The following is a 16,726-nucleotide window of genomic DNA, read 5'->3' as shown; positions in this document are numbered from 1 at the left end:
CAACGTCCAAAGGGAGGCACCCAGGGGGCTATATGATCAGATGCTCAAACAACCTCAACTGACTCCTTTCAATGCAAAGAAGCAGCAGCTCTACTTTGAGCTCACCTGGGATGACAGAGTTCCTCACCCTATCGCTAAGGCTGAGTCTAGCCACCCTCTGGAGGAAGCTTATTCCAACTGCTTGTATCCGGAGTCACGTTCTTTCGGTCTGAATCCACATCTCATTCCCATCTGTGAGGATTGGAATGTAGATGCTGTTGAGGTAAAATAATGCTATCACTGATATTCTTGCGGCCTCAACCTCTCCCAGTCCGGATGTCGTGAGAAAGAACAGATGAAGAGCAGGAAATTAAGATTAACGCAAGTTTAATTTGGAAGATTGTTAGGGTTTGAAAACTTTTGTATTGTTTATCACTCATGTCTGGACAAAGTGCTTTTCCCTCCTACCTGCCACAGGAAGGGAGATGGGGACAAGAGTGAGTTATGCTTTTATCAGCAGCATCTAGGGACTGGTACCAGTCCTCACTCCCTCTCTGTTTAAAATCAAGACACATGAATCCTAGCCTTTTTGACCCCACGCACACACACACCCTGAATGTTTGTTAAACTGTGTGTGAACCAGCATGTATAAATAAAAAGAGAGGGGTGCCAACACTTTGTAGTCAGTGCTGCAAAGTGAGCTACCGTTGCTGCAAGTAAAACTGACTCTGTATCATTCTTGCCTCTGAGTTGACTAATTAATACCTAACAAAGATAATAAGTCCAATGATTTCAAATTCAATTCAATTCAATTCAAAGATACTTTATTGATCCCCGAGGGGAAATTATAATTCCAGTACAACCCATCCAAACATACATCATGACACAAGACAAGGGGGGACGGGTCACCGAGGCTTTGCTGCCCACTCACAGGCGCTGCCCTTGCTAGATGAGAAAAGAGGCCACATTAGGTAAGTAGAGGGAAAAATAATATTTCACACTTTATCCTTAGCAGGATACAGTTTGAGATTGTAAAAAACCTCAGAACAAAGAAGCAACAAGTTGACAAAACAACATCATGCTGGGAACGGTGAAGGTGGTGTGAGGGGTGCATATGTTTATCTTGAGCATGTGTGTGTGTGTAAGTGTGTGTGTGCAAGTAAGTCCATGAAGCACTGTCACAGAGACCATTGTCCTTGATGGTTCGTTGGAATGTACATCAACCGGCCACAAAGTTCTGAGCAGGTCCACAGATGTCCTCAGTGAAGGGAGGGGGCAGAGGGAGCAGAGCGTCATGGTTACATAACTTCCAGGAGAAGTTGAAGATAACCAGCCATCAAGGCCGTGTAGGGGAGCCAGATTCAGAAAAACAATAATTATTTGGGTTAAACTGACTCTTAATTTTCCGTCAGCCTTGAGAGTCTCGCTGGTTCTTCTCAAAGGCGAATCCAAACAGCCAAATTCCTGGTCTTTCTGCCAGATCCGAGCGAACAACTTTCTCCAAGATTTATCCCATTTCACCCCTGAGTCCAGGAACCGCAACCTGCCTGCGATCCTAAGGATCACATCCAGTCTGCGATTCAGCTCACGTAACATCTCAGTCTGAGTGTTGATCGCTCAGAAGATCCCATCATACATGCCAGGCAGCCTCATAATGGCCAGAACAGCTGCTGACATTCTCCAAATTTCTCGATATGCCAGGTAACCGCTGACTCCAAAAAGCAGAAATCCTGATATCAAACATCCAATTATATACACATCTTCCACGTCCTCGACTGACATTATCGACACACAATCCTCCACCTCTGCCAGGAGTCCATCGTGTATCCGGAAAAAGACGTCCCGTCTGGACAAGTTGGGCTCTCCTTCACCCTGTCTTCTCGTCAAGAAAATTTGATCAATTGCATTGAGAGTCCAGCTGACCAAATCCATAACTCAGAATTTGGAAAGAGGCTCCAAAAAGAAGACAAGACACAGAGCTGAAGCAGGGCAGATATGGGAGGGTGCGGGAGACAGAGAAAAAGCATCCTCCTCCATCGAGAGCAGAAAGGAAAATGAATATACAAAATAACACAATAAAAGAAAATTACATAAAGAAGAGAGAATTTACATAAGGGCCCTTACAGAGAGAGATGGATTTTCAGCAATGCATGGCTGTCTTTACCCAGATGTTTCTGTCATTACAAGTTCCAGGTACATCTTTATACTGTGGACTTCAAAGCTTACTGACTGCCTTCCCTTTTTCCGTCAGGTGTTGTAAATCAGCCAAGCTTCCTTGTAGCATCTATACCACGGCCAAAAGTTGACATTTATTGCTTTATTGTCCCTACAACCAGCTTTTACGGCTTGCAGCTGCCGAGAACCTTCTAACCCCTGTTTCACCCTGACCCCTGCGCTTACTGACTCTCTCCCCAAGGCTTATTCATGTTAAATCTCAGTTTAATGTTCTCACATGCAAACTAAACTAATAACATGAAATTACATGATTTTAATTCTCAACAATGCACTGCCCAAACTGTCTGTCCATCTCCCTCTCCATCCATTATCACTGGTGGAAAAGACACCAAGATACTTAAACTCCTTCACTTGAGAAAGAGACTAAACCCCAACCCAGAGTGGACAGTCCACCTTTTTGCGGTTGAGAACCTTGGCCTCGGACTTAGAGGAGCTGACTTTCATCCTAGCCAATTCCCACTTGGCAGTGAACCACTCTAGGGCACACTGGAGATTATGGCCTGAAGAAGCCAACAAGAACCACATTGTCTGTGAAGAGCAAAGATGAAATCCTGTGGTTCCCAAGCTGTAGTGAGTCTACAGGGCCTTCTCGTGCATTGAGTGAGACAGTTCAACTTGTTCATGAGGTTGGGGAGTTCTCCATGAATGGAAATTAGATGTGGTTGGAGTTGGGTATACCAATGTATGAACATGGTTCATTTATTAACAAATTAAAACATCCACAGTATGAAATTACTGTAATACAAGGATTTTCAGATTATAACACATTTTGGTTTGACACCTGGTTGTTATATTGTTTAAACAGGCCAGAAATTTACTCTTATGTTGATCCTTCTAAAAATATCTGCAGTAATGCAAGATTCATGACTCTTTTTTTTACACGTTTCAAGTCAGGTACATACATTCCAATTAATCCTAACTATCAAACAGTCAGATTCAGTTTATTATTCAAACTGGTTAAAAGTTTTTCTATCTGAGGAAACCCAGCAGATTCCCTCTTCCTGGATGAGCATGTAGAGACAGTGGACCGTCACTGAACAGAGCAGAGACAGAAAAAGAATACAGAAGCGCTGATGTAGGAGTACTTTCTATGGAAAAGAAAAGTAAAACATTAAATAGTTCCTTTAGAGGCTTCATCTAGCAGAGAAAGACAGCTAAGCAGATGAACCCTGAACCAGTTTTCAACTCTAGAGTCTGAAAGAGAGCACATAGAGTTAGTTGCAGTAGAATCTCTGTCAGTAACTATGTCTATGTCTAGAAAAATAGGGTTAAACACTGAAAGACAGGGCCATCTGGATCATCTGTAGAGGGTGAGCATTAAGTTGTTGCCAGCAGAAGCTCGGACGATGCCCCTCTCCAGAAAGGTGTCACAGGTAGACACAGAGACAGGCCAGGTGTAACTTCTAGGAAGAGAAAAGAAAGAACAAAGTTAAAAGCTGAAATAACAGCAAATGGTGCAAAATTGGAGAGTAGTATGAGAATGTAGCAAAGAGGGTGAAGGTGGTCATTATGTCCTCCAGCAGCCTACGCCTATAGCAGCATAACTACACAGATAGCTCAGGATAACCTAAGCCACTCTAACTATAAGCTTTATCAAAAAGGAAAGTTTTAAGCCTAGTCTTAAAAGTAGACAGGGTGTCTGCCTCACGGACTAAAACTGGGAGCTGGTTCCACAGGAGAGGAGCCTGATAACTAAAGGATCTGCCTCCCATTCTACTTCTAGAGACTCTAGGAACCACCAGTAAACCTGCAGTCTGAGAACAAAGTGCTCTGTTAGGAACATATGGACCAATCAGATCTCTGATGTATGATGGAGCTAGATCATTAAGGGCTTTATATGTGAGGAGGAGAATTTTAAATTCTATTCTGGATTTAACAGGGAGCCTAAAGGGAAGCTAAAATAGGAGAAATATGATCCTGCTCACTTGACAAAGGGACACACAATATTGGCTTAAAAAGAGGAGGAGATGAGATTTTCACAATATTTTGAAGTCAAGAACCCAATTGTTTTTATTGGAACTGTTTTCAAGAACCTCTGTTGAGTTTAGTCTCATTAATTTAGATGTTAAACTAGAGGAACACAACTGCAATACAGATTCTTAAAAACCTGTGGAACAGCCCCTTAGTTTCTTAATGACAGGAAGCTCTGAGATAGATGCTAACCGAGACTGTTAGCCAGGCACAGTGTTGTCACAGTGCATGTTGTCATATTTGAGGTTTTATGAGGCCGGACATCGGTGAACGCATGTTGTCAAAGAGTTTGGTGGAAATGCTCTGGTTGGTTTTTCCTCGCAAAAGACCAGCGAACAAGATCGGACGGAGAAAGACGTTACAGATGAAGCAGAGGAACAGAGACACAGCCCAGCTGATCAACTGCATTAAAAAAGAGGATCAACCCGTTTGCCTTAGAAGGACTGTGCCTCAAGATTAAGAATCTGATTTCATCTAAAGCCTTTTTATCCAGACAACAGAAGTGAACTTGATCGGTGAACAGCTGACTGCTCTAAGTTTCAGGCTTCTGGAAGTCCTGATTCAACCTCATTTATGTCTCCGGGTTTCCTTCAACTCTTCAGCCTCTAGAAACTACTGTCTTCTGAGACATATGACGACAAAGATCCTGTTTAACCATCAAAGCCTGGAGCATCAGTTCCTGCCACTTAAAGGAAGAAGACTGAAGATTAAGTCGTATTCCCTTCAAGAAATCACTCGTTGTTACCAGAAGAAACATCTCCATCAGGTGCATGGATGAGCCTCCGTCTTCAAAGACAGGTTGAGTTGATTGATTCATTTCTATTATTGAAATTATTTTGTGTTGCTGAATTTAAGCTGTTACTGACCCCTGCAAAAGTGTTACTAATTAAAGAAAGCATATAAAATTCTAGTTAATTCGTGGACATTCAATTATTTGAGTCACCGTATTTGTTTGGTTTTTCATTGGTGGTAAAAAGTCTTGTTGCCTGGTTCTAAGATATTTTAGGAGGTTTTTATAGGTTGCCTTAGCCAAGTTTGTTAAATCAGCGCCTTGGGGCTCGTGCTGAGCTACTAAAATTAACCTAGCCCATATACCAAGAGCCAGTTGTAAAATTAGGGAATGAGCAGCCGTGAACAAAAGTGACTGTTGAAGGTGTGGATGACTGTGATAGGCTACTCAGTCGTCCAGACCTCCAGCTGAAGAAGGGTGAGACTTTTGTATGAAGGCTGTCAGAGGCTAGGTGAGTCATTTCCCGACACCAGCTTAAACAAAACTTTCAGTAAACCTGCTTAGTAAGATCTTTCAGGTTTAGGGAAGACCGAACCTGTTGGATGGAGAGCTGGATTGAGCAATCCCCTTAGACATGGGGAAGTAGGAGGGAGGGGTTAGCTCATCAGACAATGAAAGTTGTCACTTACATGAGCAACTGAAGGAGTATTTAACTACTCATATTTTATCTAAACTTCAGCCTGGTTTTGGAAAAGGTACATAATCCAACTACAGAAGCCTTACAAGTAACAAATAATTGTGTTAAGGCTTAAGCAGCATGGTGCTGCCATTTCATTGACCTCTTGCAGTATTTTCACACAGTAGTTCATTAAGCTTTTAAACCAAGAGTCGAATAGCGTTGGATTAATTAAAAAGGATCTTATCAATAGAATCCAATGTGTGAAAGTTGAAAGCATCTCACCTAGCTTCCTTCATGTTGCCAAATCTGTTCCCTAGAGATCAATTCTGGGACTGCTCTTGTTCCTTTGGTACACTACCGGTCAAAGGTTTTAGAACGCCTTTCTCACTTAATGGATCTTCATGACTATTTATATTGTAGATTCTCACCAGAGACAACAAACCTGTGAATGAACACACATGGAAGCTTTTATTTCTTCCAGTTTTAAAAAAATATATAGAAATGATGTTTTACAAGATCCACTTCATTTGCTCACATTTAAGGTTCTTTTCTATACGCCAGCACACATAGCAAGACAGGAGACAGTGTTTAGGCAGCTTTATGTCTTGTTGTTTCTTTAGGATCAATTATTTACACCAGGTTCTTCTGGAATTTCCTCATGTTTTAGACAAAGAAAAATAGTGAAAGAAAAACTGAAAACCACCAATGGCGAATTGAAATGGAAAGAGTAAACATTGCCCCCTGGTGGACAAAATAAGAACGACACACCCTGGAGGTTTCAGGCTCATGTCTGGTTCAGTTTAATTCATCTGTAAAGAGTTTGTACAAAGACAGATAAGAAGTTGTCTGCATTTTAATGTAAATAAGTTAATAAACCATATTAGTTTATTTGGCACAAAAATTTTTCGGCATCTTGTTGGGACTTGTTTTTGTAAATATTTGCACAACAATAGAATAAGGATTTTATTGTAAATAATTTCATATAACAGTGTTATTACTATAAATGTGGATCAACCTACATTCATTTAGAAAAACGAAGAATCAGCTTTATTGGCCAAGATTGTGCACAAGCAAGGAATTTGACTTTCATGCGCTTACAGCAAACACAAACCACATGAAGTATAAAATATAGGAACTTTAGATGAAATAAAGAAAACCATTACTATCCACAGCACCATCTTGGATATTAAAAGGATTTCTTATACGAGTGAGAGGTTTTACAGTAAGAAACTACTTGTTCACTACTACTTTTTCCCACACTGATTTTATGTTTTTGTGTGATTGAAGGTCCAGTATGTCACTACAGTTTGTCAAAATGAAAATTTAACAGAAAATTCACACATGTGGGGTTGTGTTGGAAATATGATACCAAAAAGTCAAAATCAACAGTTTTCAATAGGAAATGTAATTGGAAAATCTAAATTAGTCAACAAAGAATATCTGTACCCAGGACTCCTGCTCAGTCGCAGCTCCACATATGAAAAAGGGACATCCTGCTAACACAGTTGAGCATCAGAAGGAGAAAGGAAGAGAATCAGAAGGTTGTGAGTTTGATTCTGCAGGCAAGACACAGAACCTTCAGTTGCCAACCGATCCGTGTGTTGTTGCATGGATGTGTGGCTGATACTGATGTCTGATCAGTCAACTATACTATAAGTGTGATATGAGTTCAGTCTGTTTTCCATTGACCTGATTGAAACATGTAAAGTGGGTAATGAACTGCATGACTGTTGGCCTTGTTTTCACAGTGGCTGGACTATAACTAAGGTCCAGACTCTGACAGGTCGGAGCCCCAGCCCCCAGGAGCCCCAGCATTGACTCTGAACGGTTTGTTGAATTGTGTAAGGTTGGCTAAGTGTCAAGACTCATTTAATTGTCTTTAAGGATCTTCAGAGGTCAGTTTTGTATTTTCTGTTTAAAAGACTCTGATGTAGGAATAATGTTGCATGGGTTGTGTGGAAGAGCCTGACATCCTGATCGCTGCAGTTTGTTGGACAGATATTTCCTTGAAGCAGACACTGTGGACTCACTGGGTGGAGGACCCACGCATGGTTTCCTGCCATTGTTCCTGGGCACTTCGTGCATTTAAACAGGAAAATTACGGATCACAACAACACCCTTGGTTGTTACCATCTAGCAGAGAACATTCAGCTGAAAAAACAAGTTGTTATGAATGATGTTCATCTGCCTGATTGGACAAATCTCAGCGTTTTGTTTTTGTTTCTAGTTACAGTATATCTGCTCACATACAACCTCATATTCCAATGAAGTCAGGACGTTGTTTAAAACATAAATAATAACAGAACACAATGATCTTCAAATCCTGTTTAGCCCTTCTGCAGCTGAATCCACCACAAAGACAAGATCTTTAATGTTCAAACTGATTATCTTTATTGTTTTTTGCAAATATTCACTCATTCTGAGTTTGCAGCACGTTCTAACAAAGCTGGTGCATTTTGGTGCAGTGGGTACGACTGTTGCCCACTCTGTCCAGTTTGAGATGAAGGTCCTGAGGCTGCTTCTTGGTTGCAGGCCTTCCTTCTCCGTGGGCTGTTAGGGCTCCCTCCTCGACCGCTAAAACCAGGCTCCATGTGTTTAGTGGAAGGATTGATTCAGCAGGGGGGCTGAAGTCGATCCGGCTGTGTTCAGAGCAAGGTTCAGAGCTGCACCATCAGACTGTTTGTATCATGCTTTACAGACATGTTACTCTGTAGCTTTGGGGTTACCATGACAACTAGCTGTTTGCTTAAGCTATGGTAAGTTGGATGGGCCGACCACTGTTTGGTAAATTGCTGTGGTTGTGTTTTTGTTCTTCATTATGCTTTCTTTTCTTTCCAGTAATACATCAGGCACCTCTCTGCACCTAAGCGCTGTGTTGAAGACTGCCTGTGATCTCACTGCATTCATCAAACTCTGCTGCAGAGTGATTGTTGGCTGTATGAGCATCTAGAAGCCAGGATCCCCACACACTGATGGGACTTTACACCGTGCCACATGGCCCCAAAACCTGGCCCCTGGCCCACTGGAAATTCTCCAGATCAGCCACTCTGGGTCTGCAGTGGACTCCATTAATCTGGATGTACTGATGCTTCTGGAGGCTCCTGAGACATAACCAGAGGAGGAATGACAAGCTGCTCCTCTTCTTCTCTGAACTTTGATCCTGAAAATATCTGCCAAGTCATAACAGGACTTGTTGAAAGGATTGCTGAGTTCAGAAGGACTAGTTAGTGAGGTGATAGATCACTCAGCATTATTGTTGTGTTCATTTTAGAGCTCCACCATCAGACCGTAGATAATAAAGTGGTGCACAGCTGACTTCCTGCAGCAAACAGTAAAAAGGTCAAAGGGTAATTCCCAGCAACAGCTTTCCTGATGTCAGAGTGTTCATGAGGCTCTGACCCCTGCATGCTCATGCATTGTGAGGCACCACAATAACAGGGGTCTGTTTCAAGCCTCTGGAGTCCTCAGCAGCCGGAGACATCTGGAGGAGCAGTCAAAACACGGCACAGCCCGTCATTGTTTTCTGCATCAGAACGGAACCAGTCGGCACAGGAGAAAGAAAGGAGCCCTTACTGCTGCAAAACATGATTTCCGTCTTTAGTTTAGCTCCAAAACAGGATACTGGGCCATGAATTTCTTAACAGGCTCACATAATTTCTTCTTCAGCCACGAATGGATAACCACAGACTGGTCTCTATTTTCCCTAAAACTTACTGGACAGCACCTGATTTATTGCTCTTTATGGCAGGCTTGATGCTGATCTTCCTCCTGACGCTCATCAGCAGCTTAGAGGGGTCACCAGGAGCCCAACATGAGATGCTTTGCGCCCCTAACGCCTGCTTCATCCTGCACATGGAGCCGGTCCATTTTCACAAGGCCCAGAACCAGTGTGAGCATGACGGAGGGTACCTGATGACTCTCAGAGACAGAAATGAAGAGGAAGATCTGCGCTCACTTCTTTCGCTGATTGAAAAAAAACATCATGACCAAGTGTTAAAACTTTGGATCGGATTAAAACTGCACAAGAAGGACTGCGTGCTGCCTGGCAGGACGCTCAAAGGGTTCAAATGGGTCTCTGGGGAGAAAGATTCCCAGTACTCTAACTGGAAACAAGAGCCTGTTAACACGTGCACTGGGGAGAGATGTGTAAAGGTTGATTACACTTTTTCAGGCCAGGATCAGCTAAAATGGACCCCAGGAGGTTGTAGAAAAGAGGCTTTTTATGCATGTAAGTTTTCTTTTCAGGGGATGTGTGAATCTTTGACTCTGCTGGGTCCCGGAAAAATTATCTATGAGGCAATTTTCTCAAAATATCCCCTAAAAAGTGAGCTGAAGCTGCTTCCATTTGGGACGAGAGCAAGGATTATTTGCGGTGGCCAGGAGTTGACTTCGTCTATGTGCTTAGCAAAGGACGGTACTTACAGCTGGACCAAACCAGGACCCTTCTGCAATCTAGAAACCCAAATCTGTGAAAAAAACAATGGTGGCTGTGAACACGAATGCCAACAGGGAGGAGAAGCTGTTCAGTGCTTCTGCAGAGAAGATTATGAGCTGGACAAGGACAGGTTCTCCTGCAGGATGAAAAATCTGTGTCATCCTAACACCTGTGAGCACCGCTGCATGATGGGGAAAACAGGCTTTTCCTGCAAATGTCCCAGTGGGTTCGAACTGAGTGAAAACCAGCGCAACTGCTCTGACATCGACGAGTGCCAGTCGCAGGCCTGCGAGGAGCACAGCTGCATAAACACACACGGCAGTTACAAATGTGTGTGTAAGGAGGGCTACGAACTGATCGATGGTGAATGCGTCGATGTGAATGAATGTGTCGGAGATCCCTGCTCTGCTGAGCTCACATGCATCAATGCTGTCGGCAGCTTCATGTGCATAAAGCTGCTGGAGACCATCACAGCTGCTTCATCACAGGAGACCATCACTTCAACCGCCCCCTCAGAGGACTCAGAGGACAGAAAAACACACTTCCTGGAGTCTCTGACCAGAACCACTGTGGAGCTGCAGCACCAGTTCCCCCACACTGACGCCCCGCTGTCTGAACTGGTCAACGCCACAGATAGTGACCAGCACACCAACCAGTCCTCAGTATTTGGTGTGACCACATCAGCCCAGAGCAGGATGATGATCTGCGTCCTCGGCTCGGTCGTCCCTCTGCTCGCCTTGATCGCTTTGACTCTGTTCATCGCAATCTTTCGCTGCAGTCGCTCCAAACAAGAGGTGAAGAAGAGCACAGCTGATGGCTACTGCTGGGTGTCCTCAGGTTTGGATCCACGTCTGGAGAAGCTGTATGAGTCCATCCTGACCGATGACCTTTGACCCGACAGGGACAGCAGGGACTGTATTTTCTGTATTTTTATTTATGTGAGTAGATGAATATCTCAGGAAAACAAGCTCTGTTTTTCTCAAAATTGTTCTAAATAATTATTAGTTTTCATCTTACACCCAGATTGATTTTTACATCAGGGGTTAAAAATCACAGTAATATATCAATAATTCATAGCTGCTGCTTTTAAAAGGTTGAATTAGTTTTATGGTCTGTTAATTAAATCCTCATCATGACAAAATATACGTTATAATCTCTAGATAATGATGTAGTTAAACCATTGGGACAGGTTTTAATAAACTGAGATAATATGATAATTTTACTGATGTCAGCAGTATAATTATCATTTTTATTATCTCAGGATGATAAGATTTTTAAATCATTGAGATGAAAAAAACTTTATCTCAGGATTTAAACCTTTAGGACAAAAAGCTTTAATAATGTTAATGTTAATAAAACAAGATCCCATGAATTCAGACAGGAAGATAAATAAACTGTTCTTATATCAAGATAAGCTTAGATATCTGCAGACAAAGATATAATACAAGCATTTGGACCAGAAAAACCTGCGATAATGAGCTAATTTCCGTGTTTGCTTCCTCTTACTGTGGGTGTGGGCTGGGGTGGTTCCCAGTCCTAACCCAGTCCACACAATGGGCCCAGACCCAGTTAACATCCATTAGATTGTTTATACAGGTTTATGCAGGATGTGGTGAAAATCCTTGTTTTTTGTTTTCTGTTGGCAGAAAATATGATGAAGGTATAAAATATGAACATGTTATACTTCACGATCAAACGTATTCATTTACCAAAGAAACTGCCACATTTCATTCATTCTCTGTCTGTTTATTTGACTGGATCATCATCAGTTATGAATCTGCATATTAGTGGTACTGTTCAAGCAGCTCTTCATCGGCATGGCAGCGAATGCTGTATGAATGCATTGTGGAAAATGTAAAGAAACTTTGCTTTGAATCATGACCATTTTTGTTGTGTGGCAATAAAGTTTTGACCATAATAATCTAGCGACATCTAGTGGCTGAAATGACTGTTCAGGTAACAGAATAACTAACGAGTTATGTGAACATGAAATGGTGTGTGGGTGTGTGTTCTAGACTGCAGCCGGCTGCTTGGAAAAATCCTCGGCCTTTATAGGGTTTCCTTCCTGGTCCTTGGGGACCTGGTTTTCCGGAGTTGGACTCCCTCAGAACTCTTCACGGCCAGCTTGGAGCACACAGCTTTTAAAATGGTTGTTCTGTTGTCAGTCTTATTCTTGCTGTTCGTGGAATCAGGATTCGGGCTGAAACAGACCTGTTTGCCAGTGTGTTCTGAAGGTGACTGCATCACCATGAACTGGGCCAAGGTGGATTTTGACACGGCAGAGGAAGCTTGCCGTAGGAGGAACGGGGAGCTCCTGACTCTTCAGTCTGAGACTCATCAGCGAATCTTTAAAACAATGGCTGAAGCTTTGCAAGAAAGTTTCTGGATCGGACTGCGTTTACCAGCTGGGTCCTGCAGCAGCCTTTCAGAACCACTTAGAGGATACATGTGGACCTCTGGTAGCACAAACAGGACATTTAACTCGTCTCTCATGATCTGGGAAGATAGCCTTAAAGTCTGCTCCCTACACTGCATCTCACTGTCAGAGCATCAGATATGGACTGAGAGGCCGTGTTCTGACAAGCCCGACGGGTTTCTGTGCAGAACAGAAGAGAAAAATGCATGCTGGGAGCCAGAGATATTCTTCAAGAGCTCCACAACATGTAAAAGTGCTCCCTGTGAGCAGACGTGTAAGAATACAAAGGGAGGATTTAAATGTTCTTGTTTTAAAGGATACATCCCAGACAGCAGCGACCCGAGGCGCTGCAGGCTTCACTGTCCACAGAAAAAATGTTCTGCCATCTGTCATGGAAGCTCTGGAGATGCATGCTTCTGTGCTGATGGCTTTGTGAAAAATGAGAGAATGTGTGAGGACATAGATGAATGTGAGATGGGCAGATGTCAACAAGGCTGCATGAACACTTTTGGGAGTTTTCTGTGCTTCTGCAAGATGGGTTTTCTCCTTAAAGACGAGATGAACTGCATCGCAGAAACAAAAAATGAACATTCTGCTGAGTTAATGATACCAACATATAAAAACACCACACTGAGGGTCTCCTCTGTGCCTGCAGTGCCTTTCCTTTGGATCTGGATCGTAGCTGCAGTGACTCTGGTGGCGTCCGTGTTACTGATCAGACTTTATGTTGTTCGACGTCAGAAACGCAGAGAACAAAGCTCCAACCAACAACGCGCTGCTCCTGCAGACCATCCGGACAGTTAAATCAGATCTTTGGATCAGCTTGTTTTCTGTGACCTCTGTCACATTTCATGACTTAAAACCGCTGGGGGATGAAAGACGGTGGTGAAGAGAACCTGACAGTCAGCATTCGGGGATGTAAAATAACTTTCTCTCTCTTGATGCAGATATTAAAGCACTAATTACACTCTGAGTAACCGTTTGTCTGTTTGACCTCAGAAAAAGCGCCTCCTACAGGGCAAAAATACATTTCCATTTAGAGGGACAAACCTCAGATATTTAAAGAGTTCATGAATAAAATTCTAAGTTCTTGGTTATATAGAAAATAATGAGAGACTCACTTAAGCAACTAACCTAACAAACTAGAGATGAGGAGTTCAAATGTTACTGTGGTAATCAATAAATACATTTTTATTCGGATTAAAAAGGTGCATTTTACCCAAATTTGTGTCTTTTTATTTGTGTTTTATTGCAGTGTTAAAGGCTCAATGCCAGGTTTACATATTTTCACAACTTTTCTGTCATGATTTGTTTCACAAGAACCACAAAAATATTTGTTTAACACCAACCCTTTGTAAGGTCTTAAATATTAGCTGCTGAAACTGTTAAACATTAACTACATATCTTTGTTTTTAACAGTTTAATTAGAATACTGCTGTTCTCACTGTGTTTATACGGTTGTAAAATACAGAAATATTTCACAATTAAACTGTGAGTTCCGTTCAGGAGCGGATCCAAAAAAATAATTAGTGTTGCAAGAGGACACAGGTCTATGAAGGTCATTTTGGGGCAAAATTATTCATGCATTGTAACTGTGAATTTAAAGACCAAAAAAGGAATGCTTTAGGAGTTTTTTTAATTGTAGATTTTTTTTTTCTTTTTTCTTGTCTTTCACAAATACAAAACAGCAGTTACACCTCTTCAGTTTCTCTGGACTACTTCTCCAGACATGGAGAAACAGCTGACAGGTCAGCTGACAAGACTTCACCAACTTCAAGTTGTTGTCTTTCAGGAAGGCTGACTTCTTGGCGGTGCACCAGACAGCATCACAGTAGATCCTGGATGTAAATTGCATAATGATTCCTCTGGGTTGGTTGTTGCTAGGTTTCTGGGGACTGAGGCGGTCTACTGTATCCACGGCGTCTGGTAATGTATCCTTCGCCACCGGTAGAACAGACTGGCAAACCTGGATAACTTCTTGCTGCACGTCTTGCTTCTCCCTCTCGGCCAAGCTGTACAGTTTCAGATTCCAACGGCACGAGAAGTTCTCCAGATTAGAGATGTGCTTCTCCTGTGTTTCAGAGTTTGGTTTGTACTTTTCAAGTTGTGTTTCAACATTAAGTCTATCCTCCACATCATTTATTTTGCTACAGATAGCATCAAAAGATTCTCTCACAGATGTCTTATGTTTAGTGATCTCTTGAACAGCCTTTCTCACCTCGGAGATCACTATGGAGTTGCCGCTGACCATTTTTTGGATAGTATCAGCTTGGTAAGTGACAAAAGCTGGGAGAGGACAGTAGATGTCTCCGTGTCCACAACTTTTCTTAGCTTACTGGCAGGAGAGGCACATGGAGTGGAGGAAAATCTTCTTCCATCAGGATATATTGTGAAGGTTTGGGAATCGCTTCCAAATAGTCATGCATGGAGTGAATAAGAGGGTTTGTTGCATTGGCAAGCTTATCGGGAGTGGGGGTTGGTTGCGCTGGTTGTTTAACGTTAGCAGACTTGCTAACGGAGCTGGTGTTAGCTAGCGACTTTTTGGGTTCGGACTTTCTCTTCTCAGTCTTGCTCATTTTGGTTCGTTAAAGAAAACCACAAGCAGGTGGCAGGTGGTTGACGTGTTACCAGAAGCTAACGCGCTAGCGTTGGGGGAACAAACAACGTAGTTTCCAGGAGAGCATGTTTTGCGTTTTTAAGATCAAGATGAATGCAACGTTTTTACTGGAAGTGGTGATTAAAAAAAAACTATCACACTTAAGGCAATGTTTACTGTGCAAAGGTAAACATAATTGTATGTATTGCTAGACATGTGCCTTAAACTATTTGGTGTGTTATCACCAAATGCACTGGCACCAGGCTTGGGACTGAATTCTTTGCATATAACTGCATTTAATTATTGCAACAAATCTCATATTTCCTGTGTTACTGTGTATGCTGGCTTCCATTGCAGGCACCAGTGATGAATCCACTGAAGTGAAAATAATTATGTAAAAAAACAAAACTCGTCAAGCCCAGCTGAACCTCTGTCACCAATGGAAGACAGACACAAGTAGACCACCTTCTTTCAAAATAGCCCTATCAAGTGTTCACATTAGCCAAAATAATTTACCGTTAGGTATGAAGAGTATCATAATCACTGATGCCCAGACTGTTTTTTAACCAACACGTGCAATTTTCTTTTTTATTTGAACAATCATACCGTGGCATATTGCAAATTCTAAGTCTTTACTTTCAACATTGTGTGATGTGTAACAGTCTAAGTGAGTCTGCAATAAGATTATCTTTGAGTTCAAGTGCAACAAAACAGACGAGGTTTTTTTTGGACAGAAATAATAATTGTTCTTCCTTGTGTTTAGATTTGAGGTGAAACATACAGGAAGTGGAGGAAATGGTGGGAATTTGGAATGACTTCTACTTAAGCTTCGCACAGCTTCCAATATACTACAATGTTGTCAAGCAGGTTGCATTTCAGAAAAAAAGACCATATTGTCATAAATAACTGTCCACCTTATATGTAATGATCACATGGTTTGCTATAGGTAGTCTAATTCAAAAGCCTGCTTCACAATCAGTTCAAGAATACAACTCCTACAGTTTTTGTGTGCTGGGGTTAATGCTGACTACTGTCTGATGAAAACAGAGAGTAGTCTATGGGGTCCCACCAGGGACATAAATCACAATTAACTTCCATATACACATATGAAATTAAACTGTTCCACATACTATACTCAAAACCTTGCACAAACACCAGTGAAAACCTCTCACATAAACTACTGAAAACATTTACCTCTTATATAACCTACTCAAAAGCTCTTATACAAAGTATTGAGAACTCTTCATAGAAGTAGTGTGTATGAACGCTTTTCACCAGTTTATATGAAGAGTTCTCACTACTTTTTAGAGGTAAATGTTTTCACTAGTTTATGTGAGAGGTTTTCACTGGTGTTTGTGCAAGGTTTTGAGTATAGTATGTGGAACAGTTTAATTTCATATGTGTATATGGAAGTTAATTGTGATTTATGTCCCTGGTGGCACCCCATAGTAGTCATCATTAAGATAGAGACCCAAATGGAAGTATAAAAAAGATCAAAAAGTGTGTTTGACATAATAGGTCCCCTTTAAGAAACTTAAGAGGAATAACTCTTGTTTTGTATTTGTGAAAGACTGAGAAAAAAAATCAACAATTAAAAAACATAATATAACATTTTTCTCTGTGACTTCAAATTCATAGTTACAATGCACAAATAGTTTTGCCCCAAAATTACCTTCATAGAGGTC

At 41.7% G+C, this 16,726-nt stretch overlaps 2 protein-coding genes across 2 annotated transcripts; both read left to right on the top strand.

Moving 5' to 3' along the window:
- The first annotated feature begins 8,867 nt into the window (after positions 1 to 8,867).
- LOC124855983 (complement component C1q receptor) lies at positions 8,868 to 11,954 on the top strand. Its single transcript, XM_047346156.1, has one exon. It carries the CDS (start codon positions 9,267 to 9,269, stop codon positions 10,920 to 10,922), a length of 1,656 nt encoding a protein of 551 aa, XP_047202112.1. The 5' UTR covers positions 8,868 to 9,266; the 3' UTR covers positions 10,923 to 11,954.
- A 130-nt stretch (positions 11,955 to 12,084) lies between these two features.
- LOC124855984 (complement component C1q receptor) lies at positions 12,085 to 13,418 on the top strand. Its single transcript, XM_047346157.1, has one exon. It carries the CDS (start codon positions 12,176 to 12,178, stop codon positions 13,247 to 13,249), a length of 1,074 nt encoding a protein of 357 aa, XP_047202113.1. The 5' UTR covers positions 12,085 to 12,175; the 3' UTR covers positions 13,250 to 13,418.
- Positions 13,419 to 16,726: the final 3,308 nt, after the last annotated feature.

The sequence above is a fragment of the Girardinichthys multiradiatus genome, chromosome 19 (genome assembly GCF_021462225.1).
Source record: "Girardinichthys multiradiatus isolate DD_20200921_A chromosome 19, DD_fGirMul_XY1, whole genome shotgun sequence".
Classification (NCBI taxonomy): Eukaryota; Metazoa; Chordata; class Actinopteri; order Cyprinodontiformes; family Goodeidae; genus Girardinichthys; species Girardinichthys multiradiatus.
The sequence above is the reverse complement of the archived record's forward strand: the minus strand, read 5'-3'. Positions and strand labels throughout refer to the sequence as shown.

Excerpts from the sequence above, each read along its gene's own strand:
- LOC124855983 (XM_047346156.1), top strand. The coding sequence starts at position 9,267 with ATGGATAACCACAGACTGGTCTCTATTTTCCCTAAAACTTACTGGACA.
- LOC124855984 (XM_047346157.1), top strand. The coding sequence starts at position 12,176 with ATGGTTGTTCTGTTGTCAGTCTTATTCTTGCTGTTCGTGGAATCAGGA.